This window comes from Bos javanicus, chromosome 12, assembly GCF_032452875.1.
Source record: "Bos javanicus breed banteng chromosome 12, ARS-OSU_banteng_1.0, whole genome shotgun sequence".
Taxonomy (NCBI): Eukaryota; Metazoa; Chordata; class Mammalia; order Artiodactyla; family Bovidae; genus Bos; species Bos javanicus.
Genome location: NC_083879.1, coordinates 21,230,503 through 21,254,784, shown reverse-complemented (window position 1 = coordinate 21,254,784; position 24,282 = coordinate 21,230,503). Strand labels below are relative to the sequence as shown.

Here is a 24,282-nt window from a genome sequence, read left to right as displayed (position 1 = left end):
GTCGGCAGAGGCTCAGGCCGTGACCCCCGGCAGACCCCGCAGCTGACTGCACGAGGAGACGAGTGCACGAGTCTGAATCCCAGGTTAAATTTACCAAGGAGGGGGGTCAAGGAGCCCCAAACTGAGAATGCTGGGGAATGCACAGCTGAAGCGAGGGGGACAGAAGGAAAGATGGGCCCAAGGACGCTGGGGAATGAGGGGTCCAAAGCAGGGCTCCTCCACCAGGACAAGAGCAAGCGCAGGTGGAGACAGGGCTTAGGGAAGCCACAGATCAGGAGACCGAGGTCAGCGGGGAAACAGTCCTGACACGGGGCAGTTTCAGGTCCCTGTCAGGTCAGAGTAAAGGTGGCTAAAAAGAGAAATCCAATCAGAAGAGACCTGGGTTCTACCCACAAGGGAGGTTTCTGTGTGTTCTTCCTCCCTAAGGCACAGATAATTAAGATGATCTTTGATGAATCTTTCCCCTAGATTCAATCTTCTCTTTACAGCATTCCTCTTTTTCCCTTCAGGAAATCCCTTATGATCTAGGTACTATCCCATTTTACATCCTCATTCACCTACTTTTGTTCTTATAGACATCTAGACTCATATTAACTCTGTTCTACACTGAACAGTGGGCTGGTAAACCGCAGAAGACACAAAAGCTTGTTAAGAACTATGGACAGGCAATGATTCATTTTCCAGGGTCAACATCACATGTTAAAAACACGAGTAAAAAATTAATCATCACTGTTTACCCAAGTCTTTCAAAGGCTAAGTGTGGGTATAGTTTATCACCCTGCTTAAATGACCTTGAGCAGGCCAGTAACATAAAGGGGGTCTTGAAAAGAGCTCCAGAGTAAGGAAAATTAAAGAGGAACCTGTTCCTTTTTTATGTAGGCTAGCTACCAGTGAGAAATCTATTTTTCGTTTCACTTGTCTTCGAAGTAGAAGTCTGTCCCACCCACCATCTTCTTGCTCCAAGGAGGCCAAGGACAGATCGAGCTGTCCTTCCAGGGTTCGTGCAGTTGCCACACAGCCTCAAACAACGTCTCATTTAATATCTGCCCACCACGGCTTTCTCCAGCATAACCTGACAAAGAACCAGATCACCACCACTGCTGAAACAGACTGTTTGCTCTTTTGTTTGAACCAACGGAGAACATTTCTGACCCTCCATCATACTGAATCATGCTGCAATCAGTTACATCTATCCCGTGTTACCATCACACAGGCCCAGAGTGTACCTCGTCACTTTCACAGCACATCATGTGAATATCAGAACACGCGGCAGGGGACAGTCGGTGTGAGAGCAGCACTTGGAGGGTCGGCTTTCAGTCCCACCTGTGTGTCCTCTGAATGTTGTGACCAGGGTGCAGTTTTCTTGCTCCAGTTTGAGGATGGTTACTTGGCCTGACTGGTCACCAATGAACACGTGCCGGGTTTCAACATCAAATCTATCATGTAAGCATTAAGGATTGTTTCTCAAAAGTGAGTGGATGGGTTGACTGCCCCCCACCTTCCCACCAAAAAAAAGCATAAATGTAAAAGAAAGGTGCAAATCTCACACGAGGAGAACCTGGATATAATGCTGAAAGACACAAAAAGCGGAAGTAACTAAGTAGAAGACATGCTGTATTACTGCACAGTGGGACTCAACATGATAAAGATGAGAATTCTGACAACATGAATTTATAAATCTAATATAATCCCTGCAAAAATTAATTTTTCCCCTTAGAATTGGATATATTCATTCTAAAGTTCACATAGAAAAATAAGCAAGCAAGAGGAGCCAAGAATACTCTGAATATAAGAGTAATGTGGTATTGTGACTGGGGGAGGTTAGCCCTACTAGATGTTAAAACATGTTGTAGTCTCTTTAACTGAGTGTGCTACTTAAATAGACAGACCACAGGAACAGAATAGAAAGTCTAGAAATAAGCCCCAAAGCATGTAGAAATTTAGTACATATCTGATAAAAAGCTGGCTTTTCAAATGAACAAGGAAAAGATGAGTGAAACATAAAGCCGGCACACACTGAGCAGTCATTTGGAAAAATAGAACAGGATCTGTATTTCTTTATATGCCAGGATGAACTTCAAACTAATGAGGGATCTAAATTAAAAAAATGAAAAATATAAGTTCTAGATGGGAGAGTTTCCTTCTAACCTTGGAGTGGGGAAAGCTATGATTCAAAAACACAAACAACAAGCAAATACCATAAACAAGGCACAAGACAAACTGGTAAAAATATCTGCACCTGATGCCACAGGAGGTCCAAATCTCTAATATAAAAAGAGCAGTTAGGAAGAAGACTACAAACCTAGTTTTAAAAAAAAAATGGGCAAGACACATGAATGGATAGCTGAAGAAATGAAAATGGTACTTTGCAGGAAAAAAAAAAAAACCTAGCAGGCCTGACTGGTATCCTCTGAAAGGCTGCTATTTCAAGATTGGCATGGCGTCTGGGAACTTGGATTTTGGGAGCGTTCCCACCACTTTAACAGACAATAGTGGCTGACTGTGCCTTAACTGTGTAAACAATATAATTTGTGCCAAACACCTGCTTTCCTTCTGGGAGCCTGGAATGCTGGTCCATGTAAGAAGAGGCTGCCTATGTGACTGGTCTCCAGTAACAACCCAAAGCCATCCCTGGTTGGGAATGCCCAGCAATGCTACTTGAACAGATCTGCCCCAGAGATGCAGTGGTCAAAATAAGGAATGATATCCCATAACGCAGTAAGAGCTAAAGTTTGGAAACGATCCAAAAGTTCATCAAAAGAGGACTTAGAAAATACGATGCGTGCCTGGTCGCTTCAGTCATGTCCCACTCTTTGCCACCCCATGGACTACAGAGCCTTCCAGGCTCCTCTGTCCGTGGGATTCTCGAGGCAAGAGTACTGGAGAGGGTTGCCATGCCCTCCTCCAGGGGATCCTTCTGACCCAGGGATCGACCCTGAGTCTCTTATGTCTCTTGCACTGGCAAGCAGGTTCTTTACCACTAGTGGCCACCTGGGAAACCCATTAACTATGATACATTCGGCCAAAAGAACCCTACACAGCTAGGAAACTTGACATGGAATAATTTCCAGGGTATTTTATTAAGTGGGGAAATAAAGCCGAGGTATGTGAGAGTTTACATGCTACCCTACCTTTGTGTAAGAGCAAAAGGGAAATATAAGTGTGTGTGTGTGTGTGTGTGTGTGTGTGTGCGCGCGCGCGCGCGCATGCTTATATTTATGAAAGGAAAACTGGAAAGATAAATTAAGATTGATCAAAATGGCCGTCGGGACATTCCGGGTGGTTCAGTGGTTAAGACTCTGGGCTCCGAAACAGGGGGCCCAGGTCTGATCCGTGGTCAGGGAACCAGGTCCTGCATGCCACAACTAATGGTTCTGAGTGCCACAACTAAGACCTGGCACACACAAACTAAAAAAAAAAAAAAATTTTTAATCAAAAAAATTAACGAAAAACATTTTTAAGTGTAAAAATTTTTAAAAATTTAAATGGCTGCCTACGGAGAGGGGAGAAAAAAACTGAGCAGATGAGGGTGGTAGTAAGAATTTTCTCTCATCAGGTCATTTCCATGATGGAATCTTGTAATTATTTTACATATGAAAAATATTTATAATTAAAAAAAATCCCAAAAATTGACAACAAAGAAAAATGAATACAGCTACTATCAACTTCCTGATATAACCACAGAGCTAACATAATTATTTCAAATCACTTTAAAACACAGTATTTTAACTGTATATTCTTGGTAGAATATATCCTCAGGACAAAGAAAACAGCAAAAAAAACTAAAATCTCATTCAGTGGTCCTGTTATTATAATACTGTATCATTATTTTGAAACAAATATCCCATGCTAGTGCTCAGTCACTAAATCATGTCCAACTTTTTCAACCCCATGACAGTAGCCCGCCAGGCTCCTCTGTCCATGGGGTTCTCCAGGCAAGAATACTGGAGTGGGTTGCCGTTTCCTTCTCCAGGGGTCTTCCCAACCCAGGGATCAAACTCAAGTCTCCTGCACCGGCAGGTGGATTCTTTGCCACTGAGCCACCAGGGAAGCCCTAAATATACCATGGGAAAAGCAAAATAAGGAATTATGCTGATGCTTAGGAACTAAGGTTTTCAGCCCAAGATAAAAGAATCAAGTACAAAAATGAAATAAAAACTCTATAAGGTGAAATCTGAAATAGAAATATTATATGAACTGATGATTTGTTTTCTTTTTTAAAAAATACACATACACTTATTTCCTAGCTATATCTGAGTACTGTTCCTCACTAAGAGGAACGGCTGATTCCAGGGCTGGAACGGGAAAATACCAGACGAGCTTAAAACATGTTGCGTCAAGAAACAAAAATGCTGGAGTAGGAAATGGCAACCCACTCCAGGATTGTTGCCTGGAAAAGTCTGTGGACAGAGGAGCCTGGCAGGCTACAGCTCATGGGGTCACAAAGAGTTGACACAACGGAGCAGCTGAACACAAACAAGGGCCCACCTTAATCCAGACTGATCTCATCTCAAAACCACAATCACATGTACAAAGACTGTTTTTCCAAATCAGGTCCTCTTTGTAGGTTCTGGGTTACAACTTGGGCATATCTTTGGGGCCGCTATTAAACCTGCTGCGGTCTGGTAAGAAAAAAACAAAACAAAAATGCTACCAAAGGCGAGTGGGGTTCTATCAAAAAGACACAGGAGCCAAAATAATGTGGCTCTTACTGGCCAAAGATGGGACAACATGAGCATCAGGAAAAAAAAAAAAAAAAATAAGGGGAACAAGTTCCCTGGTGATCCAGTGGTTAGGACTCCACACTTTCACTGCCAAGGACCCAGGTTTGATCCCTAGTCAGGGAAGTAGGATCTCATAAGCTGGTTGGCATAGCCAAGAAAAAAAAATAAATTTTTAAAAAATTTTTAAAAAGAAAGAAAGTGGGAAAAGAGGAGCAGTTTACTGAAATATACTGAATATATCATTAAAAACCAAACCAAGAGTTTATAATAATGCTCAAAAAACAAATCTCTACTGAAGGTAACTAGGGCATTAAATGTCTGCTCTAAAAAATGAGCAATTAAAGAGAAATAATTAAGAACTTATGTTGCTTTTCCTATACTAATTGTATTTCAGGATAACCAAACAGCTGTAGTCAATGAGGGAAAGTTCTACTTTATAGAAGAAATCCAACTAATAAATGTAGGAAAAAAATGAAAGGATTACAAAATCACCCTTTCGCAATCCTAATGAAAGGACCAGATTTGGGAAAAGAAAAGCAGTGGATGAACCCATAAAGGACAGGCTGATGGGGAAGAGTGCCCTGCAGGGACCCCGCTGTCACTACCAGAACCACCGATCCATCCTGCTGTCACTGGAAGGGTGATGACCCGACATGCTGTGTGTCCTGATGAGGAGCAGAATGAACCACACGGTACAAATACCAAGTGTTCTGCCCAAAAGCTGAATCCGAACTGAATCAAGATATCAGAGGCCACTTTCAGCTTACAGAAAAATTAGGGGAAAAGGTAGGAAGAAGAACAAGTTATATGACATTACGAGGAAGCAGAGGTCACTTCAGAACGTGAGACTCTAAAGGAGAACCGACTCAGTCCCCTCAACAAACGTATAGTGGCAATAAAAAAAATCTGAAAGGAAGACTGGGAAATTCAGGAGATGCAGCAACCACCTCCAACGTGCGGACCTTGTCTGGACTTGATTTCAAACAGATCCACTGCAAAAAGCCACTTCTGAAACAGTATGTTAAGCTTGAAAATGTATCAATTATTCAGTATTATCAAGGAGTGATTGTCAACTTTAGGAGTAATGACAGCACTGTGGTTATTGGGAAAAGATTCATATTTTTGAGAGGTGCATAATGAAGTGTGTAAGGATAAGAAGCCATAAGGTTTGGAATTTGCTTTAAACTACTCCAGTGAAAAGACAGACAGATAGGGACAGAAGACCCACAGTGCATTGGAGCAGTAAGTACATGAGTGTCCACTACACTATCTTCTTCAATTTGATACGAGTTTTAAAATTTTCATATTAAGACATTTTTTTAAGCAAAGGAGAACAAAGTAGAGCAAATTCTCCTGGTCTCAAGAATAGGGAGAAAAGTTATCAGGTATACATAAAACAATATTAGGATTTACAAAGAATAAGATCGCCTTAAATTTAATTATCTTGATTAATTATAAGAACACAGATGAAAAAACAGATGCCTGTCTTCGCAACTTTGGGGAAATAACACACACACACACACACACACACATGGATGCAACACAAGCTATTTGGAAGAGGGCTAAAATAAAATTATAGTAAAACCTCAAAGCCAGAGTGACTGGAATTTAGTGTGACATGAGGAAATATGAAAATCAAGATACTCTTAATAGCTTTTCAGTACTCTTTTCCCAAACAGGAACAAACAGAAGAGGGTGGTACCTTGGAAATATCTCCAACATGGATAAATTCTTAAGATGCAGAGTACCTAAATTATTTTTCTGGAAGCATGACCAGATGGGACCAAAACTTGGTCCAATGACAGAATGAAGGATGAGGCTAGATCAGTGTAAAGACCAGCAACAGAGGTAGGGGAGGAAAACAGTTCTACGTCCTACGTCAACCTGCCCTGGGACCTTGGGGAAACAGCTCCATTCTGCTGTATCTAGTTGGGCCCAGGGCTAGCTCAAAGATTTAAAAACCCAAGTTCTAATCCTGGTTCTGCCAGGTTAACAGTCACGTGACCTCAAGAAAGTCTCTTAACCTGTTGAGCCTCTCTGATGCATTCTACTCTGAAAATTGAGAATTAGGTCTTTATGTTTTGCTAGGGAACAAAGTAACGTTATATAGAAGCACTAGGTAAACACTCAGGGGCTGCAAATATAAGATATTTTCTTCTTTTTCCTCTCCTTCACTTCCTTATTGTTACTATCCTTGTTGTTGTTGGTAATAGGATAGTCTGGCTTCCCAGGCAGTGCTAATGGTGAAGAAGCCACCTGCCAATGCAGGAGACCCAGGAGATTCGATCCCTGGGTCAGGAAGACCCCCTGGAGGAGGCAATGGCAACCCACGCCAGTATTCTTGGTTGGAAAATCCATGGACAGAGAAGCCTGGTGGGCTCTTGTCCACGGGGCTGCAAAGGGCCGGATACGACTGAACACACACACACAAAACGGTAGTTCACTTAATACTTGAAGCGTCAGATCTTCAGCCAAAGCAACAAAGATTTTGAGGTGATTTCAAACCTGATAATTCAATTTGTGAACTGGTCAGTCGTCCTGTCATCCTTTGTTTCTCTACTTGAATTTTGGTTACTTTCTTTGCATATTTACTTCGCAAAGAGGCCTGAAAGAAGAGGAGAAAGGCTATATTCCCTCTGACTTATTCTATCACTGTTGGCTTGTTTGAATGACTGTTTGAGATGCAGATGGGAGAGAATGAATTTATATGTAGAAGATTTTTATCTACACCACCAGCGTCCACTATGAAGAGAAATGGGGGTCATAATATTATTCTGAACATTTTAAGTTATTTCAACAGATCTTCTTTTCATTATCACTAACCACCCCCGCCCTGCCCCCCGAAAAAAAACCCTGTAAGTATAGAAGACGGCAGAAAGACAAGGGGGGCGAGGTGGTGGAGGAGGGGGGTCCCATGAAACAAATGGGTTTAAAAACTGGATTTTAAGTGAACCTTAATGCTGTATGGGTTGCTTATTAGCAATCTACGCACCAGGCGGCTCCCAGGAAAAGCCCTGCAGCCTGGGAAAGTCACATGGTTCCTGGATGAGACTGGCAAATTCAGCGTCGTTATGCATCAGGGCACGGCACTGGGAAAGTACCAGGCAGATACACGCTCCCAGGAGCTAGGGCTGGCACTGTGACTCCAGAACTGGAGCTAGGGAGGTGGAGGGAGTTTTCTGGAAGGGCATCTCTGCAGTATTGCAGCTCCCTTCCAAGGTTGGACTGAATGGTCATTTGCACGGGGGAAGGAAGCCTGAGGCTTTCACTACACATCAAAGCTTCTGCTAGCCAATCACATGATTTTTTTCTGCTTGGTAAACCACATGGTGTGGCCAAAGGAAACAGCTGAAAAATGAAGATGACCTTTGGAGATGCCTGAACAGATGAGTCAAAGACTATAATAAGAGTCAGGACAAGTTTAATTCTGTGTATTTATGGGGTTCCCCCCCCCCCATTTTCAGATTGTTTTAAAAATAAACTTCTTAAGGGCAAGATCTGTATTTCTTTCTATGCTCCCCGGCTTGGTTAGGTGATACAGAAGATACATCACTAGGCTTGGCTAGTGATAGAGAAGCCAGAATGTTAAGAACAAATTATATTGATGCCATTGGTTCTTTTCTCAAAGGGGTAATGCAGTTTAACTGCTGGGAAAACCCAGCAGTCCACAGCAGAAGACCTGGGTTGTGGTGGTGATTTTCCTTTATACCAGCTAGGGGGCTGCAGAGAGAGGCATGGGATCCACTCTGGGCTGTAGCTGCTCATCTGTAAATGAGAAATTGGACGGATGATCTCTCGGGGAGATCTAATCTAAGCACTACAAGAAATCATTAATCTACTGGCAGGAGAGATCATGTACTTCAATTCAAGCATTATGCTTGTCTGAACTGGCTTTTTAGTAAGTAAAGCATGGAGTTTCTTTTATCAGCCACCCTCTCAAAGATAAGTTGATCTCGATTTCCATTCCTCCTCACCCTTGCTTCTGGTCTTCTTGGTAACTTGCTATTTTTAAAACTTTCCATATGGCCACTCTCGGTTTCTTCCTCTTGCCCTTCCAGTAGGAAAATAAGAGTGACACTATCCTAAACACACACACACACAAATACAACAACTGCCACATGTCTGCAAGGAAACAGCAAGGTACTCTGCCAGATGGTTGCAAGTTACTGAACAGGCATTTTATAAATATGAGATGAAAATCTGAAAGCAAGTCTTATTCTTTCATCCTGTTTCTGCAGACAAGTAATCTGTTTCTAACTGTTTCCTCATTTGTCAGAAGGTGGAGAGATTCTATGCTTTTGAAAGAAGAAACTCAGGGCCCCTTCCTTCTTACAATGGTAGCATCACCCATCCAGGTCTCACACTTGTCAGGCCCAAGTGCCCAGAGCGCTGGATGTGAGGATCACCCATCATTAGCAGGTATGCGCAGTGAGCACACGGACCCTGGAAGCTTGGGAGATAAGAGTTAGTATCATTCTACACATTCTGGAAAAATCTGGCACCTGGAACAAAGACTCGTACATAGCATTACCGTGTTCAGCCTACGCTGGTCCCAGCATGGCAGCTTCTCAATAAATATTCTTAAAATGAATAGGGATCCTGTGGTTCTTCTGCCAGGCACCAAAATGCGAGGGTTCTCAACCTTAATACCTATGTGTAAATTATTTCTGTACAAAAATAAAAGACTGCATTATCTCCGTGTTCCATAATCTTTCTGACAGCTGAGGCTCACAAATCTGGGCTGTGTGCTGTGTAGACGTCAGACTCTGCTCGCGGCAGACCCACAACCTGCTCGGCAGGGACTGTTATTTCAGGCGAAATTGATTTACCCCGCCTACATGAGGACCCCTGACAATTTACGTGTTAGGACAGTTTATAAGCATCTTAATCAGAAGGGCAGCTCAGCAAATAAAACACGAAACCTTCAAAGTGCACATACCCAGAATGCTCATGAAAGAAAGAAGTCAACAGCTAAGTTCCCACCAAGGGATTCTGTCCAGCAAAGGATACTGCAGGCCTGAGGCCACAGCACTGGTGCGGTAACCTCCCAGACGCTGCCCACTCTCGGAGCAGTGCCAGGCAAACTGCTTGTCCTGTCCCGTGCTCAGCACCCACTCCAGCTCCAGGACAAACTGGATCATCGTCACTCGGCTCTGATGCGCTGAAAACCAAGAGACAAGAAAACAACCCATCAAGCATTCTAAATGAGGCATGGTGCCGGGAGCCGGCATATTGCATATTGAGTGCATATTGCATATTGAGTGCAGCACTTTCCACAGCATCATTTTTCAGGATCTGGAATAGCTCAACTGGAATTCTATCACAGCGTGAGGAACTCCGCCCATGACAAAGGTCATGAGGAAGGAGGCTCGGCGTACGCAAAGGCGGGATCGAGCTTCAGGAGTCCCCCTGGAAATTCTCGAGCATCTACCCCCAAAACCAGAGTATGCCTACTTTCTGCTTTGTGCTTTCACCTACACCTCTGACTTTACGGGGGGCTGTCCCCCACTACCTCTCTGAAAAAAAGAGTTAGCTTACAGCTCCAGTTAATAATTCCTGGGTATGACAGTGTTTTAACCTACAAACTCCTTTGGAAATCCTCTGGCCTGCCTGAATAGGTTTTTCCGGCCACATGTGATTGTTCAGAGCCTCCCAACTGTGAGAGGCAGGAGATGTTCTAAACTCTCTAAACACAGATTCTTTTGAGTAGTTAAAAGATTGATTAGAAATTGTATTGGTGAAGGGATTTTCATTTGTTGGGCCAATGTTTGCTGCTAAGTTTCCATATCCCTTACCTGCTGTGTCCCTGGCAGTGTATTGATTAATATAATTGGTGTAAGTAGTAGCTTTAATGTTTGTAACCTGGGACCCTTGAGTTAATTCTTTTTCTTGTTATAGCCCACCATACCTTTGCTCTGTAGGAATGCAACTTTATCTAATGCTTTTGGAGGGTGGCTCCTGACCAATCACCTTTAGAGAAAAATAAGTTTTCTGAAGAAAGGGTCTTAAAATGTTAACAGGCCTCCGGGCCAGAAGATGATGCAAATCACCTAAGCTTTTGCATATGATAAGTTTGCAGGAAGAAAGCCTGGCTTGCTGCAAGACTCTACCCCTTCCCCCATTATCCTCTATGCATAACTTAAGGTATAAAAACTACTTTGGAAAATAAAGTGCGGGGCCTTGTTCACCGAAACTTGGTCTCCCCATGTCGTTCTTTCTCTTACCTTCTGGCTGAATTATTCAGCCTCTTTTCTCCACTGAATTTCCTCACTGAGCTATCCTTATTTCAGCCTCTTTTCTTCACTGAATTTTACTGAGCTATCCTCATTCTATTACTCTTTATATCCTTAATTAACATTTAATTAAGCAATTGTTTCCTGATCTTCGCCTACGCCGTCTCTCCTTCGAATACCCTGGATCAGCCGGGGCTGGTCCCCGGCAGCATGGTCCACAGAGGTGCAAGGTTGTCTCCTCCCCCGCCCCAGCGTAAGCTAAACAGTAGATCATCATGGCAAATGCAAGCTGGAATGGTGGTTCTCATCAGGGGTACAGCCATGACCCCAGAGAAGACCACATCCGAGTCCCTATAAGAAAATGTTCCCAATAACCCAAGGGTCAAGGGCCACCTCTTTTAGACTTGTTAGAACTGCTGGTCTAGAGAAAGCCAGATCACTGTGACTGCAAAACACGTTAGGAACGACACTCTCCTAGTAAGTTACTGGGTCAGTTTATTTAAGCTTAAGAAAAAAAGCAAAGAGCATTACTGTCCTCCTTTTGATGAAGGCTGGCTTTGAAACCCACAACAAAGTTCTAGATGAATCTTCCATGACAAATCAAATGCTTGGAGCTTGGAAAGGACGGCAGAATTATTCTCAAGGGCCACATTAAAAAAAAAAAAAAGAATAAAATATCCCCTACATCAAAGTATACATAATGAGATAATGGGAGCAAATTTCCCAGGGTCGCTCAGGAATAAGGGCACCGCCATTACAGAAGTATTGCATCACAGAGCTTCAGAGTTAGAAGACACCATTCACGCCCTCGACCCCCTCTCCCTGCTTTGCATGTGGGCAAACTGAGGCAGGATCAAGTCGAGGAGTTTGGTCAAGGTCTCATGGCTTCTCAAGTACCAAATAAAATCAGTAAAATATTTTCTTTCTTCTTCTTATACAATTCCAGGGGGAGAGGTATGGGGGTGTCCACGGCCACTGAACAGAGCTGACCGGAATAAACAAAGATTGAAGTCTCAGAACCTGGACCTTACCAGGCTACCTGGGCCCAGGAGGTGGCAGCCTGGTGGGTGAGAGGAGACATCCTGAGTGTGACGAGGTGACAGAGAAGACATCAGCTTCCCATTTTCATCATGAAAATAGGACGAGACATGGATGGATCAATGCAGCTCTATCGGCAGTAACAATATCACTGCCAATTTCTGAACGTCTAACAAGTGCCAAGGACTGAAAGATATTCTCTCACTCAGTCACTGTAATGACTCTGCAAAGCTGGGGGGCCTCTTTCTTTTACACACACAACCTGGCTTTGGCAAGATCACCCTTCTAGACTGGTGACCAAACAGTACGGCCAGAACCACAGTGAATCCCTCTGGGACAGACATTTCACCAAATGCCTGATGTTTAAAAATCTGACATCTGAAGCTGGAGAGTCTAAAGGGATTTAGAAGGGGCATAGAAGCAATAATATTGTAACTTCTCTACACAGTACCTGTCTTTCAGAGAATTGGCCACCATCAAGATCAAAACATTGTTTTAAACTCAAGGATGGGACTTCCTAGAGAAACTCCTGTCACGTCTGTGTCATCAAATGCCCAATTTAAGTCCCACCAATGGTGGAATAAAAGCTGACTCTCTAATGATTCACTTTCAAGCCTACTTCAGGCAGAACGTGGCCCTCAGCGCCTTGCTCCCTTTTTTCAAGAAGGCGCCGTTGATCCTCTTCCGGTTCCTTTCTAAGTCCAAGGGGATGACAGTAGGAAGATAAGGGAGTTTACAGCACTCCAAGCTACCATTCTATGTCTGAGGAGGAGACAGAGACTCAAAAATCTTATATGACTTGCTCAAAGCTACACAATCAATGAGCGACAAGGATAGAATTAAAACCCTAGTCTCTCTGCCACAGTTGGTTCTCTTTCTCTGTCAGGCTGCCTATGACTACTGAAAATACAAAAACCAACAAAAAACAAACCCTAAAACTCAAAGCACATACTCTTTCTAAGATGACAGAATTCTCTTATTCAAAAAGAAACCATTTGAAGATACATACGTAGCGCTAAGCTTCAGGAACCTAGGCTCGAAGCCTGGCTGTACTTGTTAAACGGGGGCCACGATCTTCATCTTAGGGAGGAAACATCTGGTTTCTCACAATTATGTACACATGACCCCTGAACAAGGCACGTTTGAACTACATGGGTCCACTTATACGCAGGTATGTTTCAACAGTAAATACTACAGCACTTCCCGATCTGCAGTTGGACAAGAGTCAACTGCATGATGTAGCTATAGTTTGTTTTTTTAACAGTTGTTTCTCTCTCAAGTTGAGGAAGTTCCTGTCTATTTGTAGTTTGCTGAGAGTTTAGATCATGTGTGAGAATCAGGTGTTATTGGTTGCTTTTTCTGTGTCAATTAATATGATCCTATGATTTTTCTTCCTTAGGCTTTTGACATGACTGATTACACTGATTTTCACTGAACCAGCTTTGCGTATCTGGAATAAACCCCACTTGGTCATCATGTATAATTCTTTTTACATGTTGCTGGATTTGCTAGTATTTCTTTTAGGACTTTAACATCTAAGTTTATGAGAGAATTGGGGCTGTAGTTTTCCTTTCTTGTAATGTCTTTGTTTCTGGTATTTGTTTTAAAAGTGATTGTTTTAAAAAATGGTAATAGAGATAAAAATCCACATTATATAAAATCCACCATTTAAACCATTTTTCAGTGTATAATTCAGTGATTTTTAGTATATTCACAGTGTTGTGCAATCATTATGGGAAATGTTCTATTTCCAGAACATTTCTATCACCTCCAAAAGAAGCCCATACCTCCAATCCCCTTAGTCCCATCCCTGAGGAACCCCTAACTGACTTTCTGTGGCTATGAATTCTCCTATTCTTAAAGTTTCATATAAATGTAATCACACAATGTATGGTCTTTTCTTTCACTCAGCATGTTTTCAAGGTTCATCCACATGGTAACGGGTATCAGCACTTCAGTCTCTTTTTGTGGCCAAATAAGAATCCACTGTATTGATAAACCATATTTTGTTTACCCATTCATCCATCTGTGAATATTTAGGCTGTTTCCATTTCTTGGCTATTGTGAATAAGGCAGCTACGATATGGACATACAAACACCTGTCCCTGCTTTTCTTTCTTTTCGGGAGTAAACCTCACTTGGTTGTGATGTACTTCCCTTTTTTATATCACTGAATTTGATCTGCTTTAATTGTGTTTAGATTTACTTGATTCTATTTTCATGGGGGATGCATGGATACTATGCATGCCTTGTTCACTATTATAATTTTCAGTTATTGGAACACAGTAGGTACTCAATAAATGATCAGTGATATATTAAAAAAAACACTAAAAGAATAAACCAATAGAGATGGTGATGTACACACTGCTATATTTAAAATAGATAACCAAAAAGGACCTACTGTATAGCACACGGAATTCTGCTCGATGTCATGTGGCAGCCTGGATGGGAGGGGAGTTTGGGAAAGAAGGGATACATGTATATGTATGGCTGAGTCCCTTCACTGTTCATCTGAAGCTATCTAAACATTGTTAATGGGCTAGACCCCAATGCAAAATAAAAGGCTCAAAAGAAAATTTAAAAAAAATAGTTATTAAAGGAAAAAAAAAAGAATAAACCCATAGGGAAATGAATTTTTGCTCAACATCTAGAAATGAAGAACTTAATGCTGAGAATTTTCTAAAGTCAGGAAGGGTTGCTACGTCTAAGGATACCTCAAGAGGAGAGGCCGGAGGATCATGAATGAAGTCATGAGATGTGGATGAAATGACCTCTAAATGTTCCAAGGTCTACTTCTAATGTTCTGGGCCCTGCCACTGTTGACCTGGAGGAAACACTCCTTAGTGAAAACTTGCTCCTGATCTGTACTATGTAAATGGTCTATGGAACAATGCCAATGTTGAAGACACAATAAAACCCGAACGCCTTCCCTGAGACAATATGAACCTTTTACAACCGTTAACCAAAAATGGAACGAGCTCCGTGGAAAGCAGCTCGCTCCTGAGCCCGGCCCCACTCTCCAAGTCTGCTGCAGGGTCTGCAGGCAGTGGGGTGGAGCAGGGAGACCAAGGACAAAGGCCATGGCTACAGGAGTCACATGGGAACTGGACTGGTTCTGCAACCGGCTCTGCAACTGTACCGGCCACGGGACTACATGCCAGTCAGCCAATCTCTCTGGGCCTCTGCTTCTTGATTCCAAAACCGGGATAATATTCACCACAAAGCACTGCGGTGTTTTGTTCCCAGGGACTGTTTTAAGTTAAGTCCCCTCTTGTGGCCACGGAAGCCGTCAAGGAACATTTCAAAGTCTAAGGCAATGAAAACACTACTCTAATTCCTACCTTGATAGTTTTTCACAGGAGTCATCTTGTTATAATCTTCTGATAAAATAAACTCCTACAAAAGAGAAGGAAAATATTAAGCAAAAAGAAATTCTTTAAGTGAATAAACATGTTTGGTAAAAACTGGATTGTATAAAGCAAACATCATCACTGAATTACATCTAACATTAGTATTTTGCCAATCAACTCAGCATTTTCTGTTCCTCTCTAAAAGTAACAATCATAATTATGATCCAATGCAATTATCGTAATTTTTAACCTTACAACTGAAATTAATTTTTTTTTTTAAGTATACATCAGAAGAAAACTGGATCAAGTTCAGAGTTTTGATCCAGGCCAATTTTGAAGGTAAATCCGATTCAAATTACATTTTTTCTCGGTGGTACCACAGCTGAAATTTTGCAAGTCTCTGGCCAGAGATCAAACAGGATGGTAATGATCTACTAGGAAAATAAGTTAGCTATTTTAAAGATTCGGTTTCCAATAGCAGTCTTATTTCCCAGTATAACAAGCTTCTCAAGGCTGCATCTTACTCATCCCTGTGCCCCCAGAGGACCTGACACAGTGCTTTGGCACAGTAGAGAGTCAAGATATAGTGAAAAAATGGATATGCAAAACATAGTCAATAAATAGTGGAAACAAAATATGTAAAAGGTGTCTCCCAATCTGATGAGGTTAGTTTCAGTTTCAAATTTACTCAAAATGATCAGTTTCTATATAACACATTATACATACTCTTTGTGAAGACACAGAAGAGGTGATTTGGTGTTTATGTTAGCATACTTCACCTAAGCACAAACAAAGACCCATATGTAGAAGCCAGTCAGAGGTATATAAGTTCAGGCCAGGTTTTGAGTCCTTTAATTTCTTTCAAATGCAAAATCTGAAAGCAGCATTTCAAATTTTGAAATGTCCATATATTCTTTTTTTAAAAAATATAAATTTATTTATTTTAATTGGAGGCTAATCACTTTACAATATTGTATTGGTTTTGCCATACATCAACATGAATCCGCCACGGGTGTACATGTGTTCCCCATCCTGAACCCCCCTCCCTCCCCGTACCATCCCTCTGGGGTCATCCCAGTGCATTCTTAAACAGTATATTTCCATATATCCTTAAACAATAGGTTGTCAAATACAAGGAAAACCGCCAAGAGTAATAAACTGATGCTGTCTTTATGGGAACTGAAAAACAGAACAATGAATCTTTTCAAAACATTTGGAGGCTTTCAGAATTGCTCCTTGATTACTTCAAGAAAGGCGGTAGAAGGACAGACGCACAGATGCGTGACTTGCAATCCGGGTATTTACTGAGTTCATACAGTTTCTGTGGTTTTTCAGAGGTGCATGATTAGGTGCCACAAAGGTGAAGTACAAGGTGATGTGAGAGGATAAACACCTTAACCAAGTCCCTCTGGGTACTGACTCTTCCACCCCAGCCCTCCTTAAGAAGCTTATCTGCAAATGGATTTTCTTCACCATGTTTTTCTCAGTAATAACATTATGCAACTTGTCATTTTTTAAATTCGTTTCATTATTCCTTCAAGGAGTGGCGTAATATTCATTTCTGGTTTCTGAAGAGCTAGGCTCACAATTGAAGAGAGCAGACTAATTTTTAGAGAAGTCTAGTAGTTTTCCCATAAGGAGCTTGTAAGTGTGGGTAAAAAGGCACGTACGTATCTGAGCAATGGTTCACGACCACCCCTAATCCTTGGCAAGAATAGCTCAGCTCTGGGCCCCATTCTTTATTTATATTTATTACTGGAGGATAATTGCTCTACGATGTTGTGTTAGTTTCTGCTGTACAACAGAGTGAATCAGCTATATGTACATATATTGCTTCCCTCTTGAGGTTCCTCCCACCCCCATCCATCTCACCCCTCCAGGTCATCACAGAACACTGAGCTGAGCTCCCTGTGCTATGCAGCAGCTTCCCACTAGCTATCTATTTCTGTGCCCCCATATTTTCAGTTCAGTTCAGTTCAGTCGCTCAGTTGTGTCTGACTCTGCGACCCCATGAACTGCAGCACGCCAGGCCTCCCTGTCCATCACCAACTCCCGGAGTTCACCCAAAGCCATGTCCATTGAGTCGGTGATGCCATCCAGCCATCTCATCCTCTGTTGTCCCCTTCTCCTCCTGCCCTCAATCTTTCCCAGCATCAGGGTCTTTTCAAATGAGTCAGCTCTCCGCATGAGGTGGCCAAAGTATTGGAGTTTTAGCTTCAGCATCAGTCCTTCCAATGAACACCCAGGACTGATCTCCTTTAGGATGGACTGGCTGGATCTCTTTGCAGTCCAAGGGACTCTCAAGAGTCTTCTCCAACACCACAGTTCAAAAGATACTTTAGAGCATCCCAAATTTCCTATCATGCACACAAAATGTATTTCTTAAAGACAACTGCTATTTGGGCAAGTGTTCATTGAGTTCTTATCGTGCATATGTTATTTTGAATACACTGAAAGGGTTCTTTAGCTTGGGCAAAAGGTACATTAACTCCTATCAGAAACAGGCAGGATATAAAATAAAACAACTTGATGCAGATTTGTGTTTAGGGTTAAGATATACAAATATAATAAATTCTCAGTTCACTGGATAGGTGAATTTAATTTCTTGTTCATTTGTTTTTCCTATGAAAATAGATACATAATCATGGAGAAAATTTCAGAAACTGTCAGCATTTTTTTTCATTATTACTTTCTTGATCAAACAGACAATTTGCTATTCTAGGAAACGTAAGACTGATAAATATTTAAAAGCTCCTTATGATACTATTTCTCAGAGATAATTATTATGAAAAGTATTACTGGAATATGTAATAAAACAAAATATTAGTATCATTTAACAATATTATTTTTTGGTAACAAATCATGTACATCGTTCCAGATAAGTACATACTTATCAACTTCAGTCTTTTTAACGACTGTATAGGATATACTGGAATGTTCTTCTGTTGACAAATGTCTATATTATTTTCAGTTTTCCTTATTAAAACAACAGAGACCTCCGTGGTGGTCTAATGGCTAAGACTCCATGCTCACAATGCAGGGGGCCCAGGTACAACCTCTGATCAGGGAACTAGATCCCACCTGCTACCACCAGAGTTTGCAATCTGCACCTAAAGATCCTGCACACGATCCAAAATAAGTAAATTAATTTTAATAAAAGACATACACATTTAAAATTATTTTATCCATCTTTCTATCCTTCCTCATTTAATTTTTAAGAACATTTTTAGATTGACAGCAAGATTGAGAGGAAAGCACAGATTTTCTCATAAAGCCCTTGTCCCCACACATGCATAGCCTCCGTCTTCATCAGCATCCCACCAGAGTGGTACACTTGTTAGACCTGATGACCTATATCGCACATCATTATCACCCCAAGTCCAGATTTTCTCATAAAGCCCTTGTCCCCACACATGCATAGCCTCCCTCTTCATCAGCATCCCACTAGAGTGGTACACTTGTTAGACCTGATGACCTATATCGCACATCATTATCACCCCAAGTCCACACTAGGCTTCACTCTTGGTGTTCAAATTCTGTAGATTTTGACAAATGTAAAATGACATTATGTCTGCCATTGGAGTATCATACAGAGTATTTTCACTGCCCTAAAAGTCCTCTGTGTTTTGCCTATTCATCTTTCTCTCCTGCTTAATCCCTGGCACCACAGAGCTATTCACTGTCTCCAAAATTTTGCTTTATTCCAGGTGGCCATACAGTTGGAATCATGTTAAGCAGCCTTTTCAGGCTGGCTTCTTTTACTCATTAATACCCATTTAAATTTCCTCCATGTCTTTGCTTGGCTTGATTGCTCGTTTCTTTTAGCTCTGAATAATATTTCATTGACAAGATGTACCACAGTTTACTTATCCATTCATCTACTAAAGGATATCTTGGTTGCTTCCAGGTTTTGGCAATTACAAATACAGCTGCGGCTTCTCTCCTAGCTCAGTCAGAAAAGAACTTGCCTGCCAGTGCAAGAGACACAAGAGATGTGGGTTGGGAAGATCCTCTGGAGAAGGAAATGGTAACCCACCTCAGTACTCTTGCCTGGAAAATCTCATGGACAGAGGAGCCTGATGGGCTACAGTCCATGGGGTTGCAAAGAGTCAGACACGACTGAGGGACTAAACCACCACCAAACAACTGCAGGCAGGTTTTTGTGTGGGCATATTTTTTCAACTCCTTTGGGTAAATTCCAAGGATTGCTGGGTGGTTGGTGGGACTGCACTGAATCCATAGATCAAAGAGGGAAGAACTGACCTCTTGACAATACTGAGTTTTCCATGAACGTGGACCACCTCTTTATTTATTTAGTTCTTCTTTAAGTCACCAGAGGTTTGTGGCTTTTTTCATATAGATCTACATATTTTGTTAGATTTGCACTCAAGTATTTCATCTTTCTGGATGCTAATGGTATTTTTTTTAAATTTCAATTTCTACTTGTTCATTGCTGGTACACAGGAAATGACTGACTTGTATATTACCTTGAATCCTGAAATCTTAATGTTGTTGTTCAGTTGCTAAGTCATGTCCAGCTCTTTGCAACCGCATGGACTGTATGTAGCCTGTCAGGCTTCCTTCCTTCACTATTTCCCCGGGTTTGCTCAAACTCATGTCCACTAAGCCAGTGATGCCATCCAACCATCTCATCCTCTGTTGCCCTTGGTCTCCTCCTGCCCTCAATCTTTCCCAGCATCAGGGCCTTTTCCAGTGAGAAACCTCAGTAAGACTGCTTATTAGTCCCAAGAGATTTTGGGGTTTTTTGTTTTTTGTTTTACAATTCTTTGAGATTTTCTACATAGATCATCATGTTATCTGCAACAAAGATAGTCTTAATTCTTCCTTCCCAGTCAATATACATTTTATTTCCTTTTTAAAAAAAAAAATCTTATTCCCTTATCTAGAGAACTCTTAGAACAATGTTAAAAAGAAATCATAAGAAAGAATCAAGGTTGAAAAGGAATTATTGCCCTTGCCTGAAATTTGATTTTAGGGAAAGCTGCTGGGTTCTTATCACACCTGTCTTAATGTTCACTGTAATAGATGAGCATACAAATCACACAGTATATATAAGGAAGAGGTTAGTAATTATCTCCACTCTCTATCTCAATCCTTTCAGACAGTGCTAACAGTCTATTGTATCCTTCCACATGTTTTTTATCACCCTACAGAAAACCCTTATGTAAACATATAGGTTTTTTTTTTTCTGGTTTCTTGTGTAGTATAAAAATAGGATCATATTATATACATTATTCTATAATTTGTTCTTTTCATTTGTAGTATATCAGAACTATCTTTCCAGGGCAAAACACACTCCAAAATATGGATATACCATATTTTTTTCAAATATCTTTCATTAAATGGACATTCTGCTTGTCTCCTATTTTCTACTATCACGACAATACAGCAAGAAATGTCTTCAAATGTATAAACATATGAACTAACGCATATGTTGCAAAGATGCTGGCTGAAAGATTGTGTACACTTAATATTTGAATACACTCTGCCAGATCACTTTGTAGAAGTATGCAGAATTTCATTTCCCCACCATCTGGCCCTCATACAAAAGCCTACTTCCCCATATCTAATCAGCATTAGATATTACTCATCTTTTCAATTTTTTGCCAAATTAACATACAATTATCTATTTTATCTATTTTATAAATATAAATATATATTTTATATAAATGTAAAAGAAATATTTTGTTAATATTTATAAACTAGATAAAATTGTCTATTTTATCACTATGGTTTAATATGCATGATCTTAATGGCTTATGAGTCAGAGCACTTTTTCTATGTTTATTTGCCATATACACTTCTTGTTTTAGGAATTTCATCTTCAAATTCTGCTGCAGCCTGGTTTCCTAAAAAGTTGTGTCTGAGGTGAAACTTAAGTGCTATTTCTTAGTTTGGAGATGTGGTATCCATGGTCTGAGTGAGGGAGAAGCAAAGTGAGGCAGAAAAAGATGAATGGCGTGTCACTAATTTGGGCTGTGCTTTATGAAGAAGCCCAGCTGGTTCTCCAGAGCACAGCAGGTCTCTGGACAGACAGAACAAATGCCAGACTTTGGAAGAACCCACTGGACAGCGGGGTAAAGAGGGAATTTATCTACCAACTCTCTGCTCCCTTGCTTTAAAATTTGATTATAACTCTCACCAAACTCCCCCTCCCCCTTCTTCTAGAAGGCTGCATTGCCTATTCCTTGTTAGCAGTCCCTGGGGGAAGTCAGATTTTAGGCCTTTCAAGGGGTGTACTTCATACAACTCAGAGTCACTGCGGAACCAGAGAGCTAGCTAGCTTCCTTCAGTTTTAGTTTAAAGGTAGCAAAGAACAGGGTAGGTAAGAGTTCAGACCTCGGGCTCTGGAACCAAACTGTATGGTTAAAATCCCAGCTAAAACATGTACTAGTTACATGATCTTGGGAAAGTTACTCAGGATTTCTGTGCTTCAGTTTTCTTCTCTGTAATAGCCTCATAAGACTGCAGTGAGGATTAATTAATATTTATGAAATATTTAAAGCAGTATCTGGCACACTTTACCTTCAGAAAATGAATTAAGCATCTTACCTTTTAAAAAGGCTGCTTTTCAGCCTTTTGGCTAAGATCAACTGTGGTATGAGGGCTTCTCGGGTGGTACAGCGGTAAAGAATTTGCCTGGCAATGCAGGAGAGGAAAGAGACTCAGGCTCAATCCTTGGGTCAGGAAGACCCCCTGGAGCAGGAAATGGCAACCCGCTCCAGTATTCTTGCCTGAAAAATTCCATGGACAGAGAGGAGTCTGGTGGGGTACAGTCCATGGGGTTGCAAAGAATTGGACACGACTGAGCAACTGAGCACACACAACTTTTTAAAAAAATCTGGAATATAATGAACAACTCAGATTGAAGAATTAGAATTCAACTATAAAATCAGGAACTCCCAGTCCTTTAAAAAATAGCAGCTTCTTGACAGATATTCCAATTTCTTTATTTAAAATTAATTTTAATTGGAGTACAGTTGATTTACAATGTTGTGTTAGTTTCAGGTGGACAGCAAAGTGAACCAGTTACACATATACATATATATATCCACTCTTTTTTAGATTCTTTTCCCATATAGGCCACTACAGAGTATTGAGTAGAGTTCCCTGTGCTATACAATAGGTCTTTATTAGCTATCTATGTTATATATAGTAGTGTATATATGTCAATCTCAATCTTCCAATTTATCCCTCCTCATCTCCTTTCTCCCTTGGTAACCATAAGTTTGTCTTCTACATCTGTGTTTCTATTTCTGTTTTGTAAGTTTGTTTGTGATATCATATGGTATTTGTCTTTCTCAGTCTGACTTACTTCAGTTGAATCGCTCAGGCATTGTCCAACTCCTTGCAACCCCATGGACTGCAGCACGCCAGGCTTCCCTGTCCATCACCAACTCCCGGAGTTTACTCAAACTCATGTCCATCAAGTCGGTGATGCCATCCAACCATCTCATCCTCTGTCGTCCCCTTCTCCCACTTTCAACGCTTCCCAGCATAAGGGTCTTTTCCAATGAGCCAGTTCTTCACATCAGGTGGTTAAAGTATTTGGAGTTTCAGCTTCAGCATCAGTCCTTCCAATGAATATTCAGGACTGATTTCCTTTAGGATGGACTGGTTGGATCTCCCTGCAGTCCAAGGGACTCTCAAAAGTCCTCTCCAACACCACAGTTAAAAAGCATGAATTCTTTGGCGCTCAGCTTTCTTCACAGTCCAACTCTCACATCCATACATGACCACTGGAAAAACCATAGCTTTGACTAGACGGACCTTAGTTGGCAAAGTAACGTCTTTGCTTTTTAATATGCTGTCTAGGTTGGTCATAGCTTTTCTTCCAAGGAGCAAGCGTCTTTTAATTTCATGGCTTCAGTCACCATCTACAGTGATTTTGGAGCCCCCCAAAATAAAGTCTCTCACTATTTCCATTGTTTCTCCATCTATTTGCCATGAAGTGATGGGACCAGATGCCATGATCTTAGTTTTCTGAATGTTGAGTTTTAAACCAACTTTTTCACTCTCTTCTTTCACTTTCATCAAGAGGCTCTTTAGTTCTTCTCTTTCTGCCATAAGGGTGGTGTCATCTGCATATCTGAGATTATCGATTATTCTCCCAGCAATCTTGATTCCAGCTTGTGCTTCATCCAGCCCAGCATTTCGCATGATGCACTCTGCATATAAATTAAATAAGCAGGGCGAAAATATACATCCTTGATGTACTCCTTTCCTGATTTGGAATCAGTCCGTTGTTCCATGTTCAGTTCTAACTGTTGCTTCTTGACCTACATACAGATTTCTCAGGAGGCAGGTCAGATGGAATTCCCATCTCTTTAAGAATTTTCCAGAGTTTGTTGTGATCCACACAGTCAAAGGTTTTGCAGTAGTCAATAAAACAGAAGTAGATGTTTCTGTTGGAGAAGGAAATGGCAACCCACTCCAGTATTCTTGCCTGGAGAATCCCAGGGACGGAGGAGCCTGGTGGGCTGCCATCTACGGGGTCGCACAGAGTCGGACACGACTGAAGTGACTTAGCAGCAGCAGCAGCAGATGTTTCTGTGGCACTCTCTTATTTTTTCTATGATCCAATGGATACTGGCAATTTGATCTCTGCTTTCTCTGTCTTTTCTAAATCTAGCTTGAACATATGGAAGTTCACAGTTCATGTACTGTTGAAGCCTGGCTTGGACAATTTTGAGCATTACTTTACTAGTGTCTGAGATGAGTACAACTGTGCGGTAGTTTGAGCATTCTTTGGCATTGCCTTTCTTTGGAACTGGAATGAAAACTGACATTTTCCAGTCCTGTGGCCACTGCTGAGTCTTCCAAATTTGCTGGCATATTGACTGCAGCACTTTCACAGCATCATCTTTTAGGATTTGAAATAGCTCAACTGGAATTCTGTCCCCTCCACTAGCTTTG

At 41.2% G+C, this 24,282-nt stretch overlaps 1 protein-coding gene across 4 annotated transcripts in view; it reads right to left on the bottom strand.

Annotated features, from left to right (window-relative positions):
* WDFY2 (WD repeat and FYVE domain containing 2) overlaps window positions 1-24,282 on the bottom strand; it is a 192,597-nt gene that overhangs the window by 41,668 nt on the left and 126,647 nt on the right. For all 4 annotated transcript variants that reach the window (XM_061434676.1, XM_061434675.1, XM_061434677.1 and 1 more), the window contains 3 exons: window positions 15,337-15,391; window positions 9,735-9,885; window positions 1,324-1,436 (listed from right to left, as the gene is read on the bottom strand). In XM_061434676.1, the coding sequence (XP_061290660.1) occupies window positions 1,324-1,436; window positions 9,735-9,885; window positions 15,337-15,391 (319 nt within the window). The remainder of the gene's footprint in view (window positions 1-1,323; window positions 1,437-9,734; window positions 9,886-15,336; window positions 15,392-24,282) is intronic.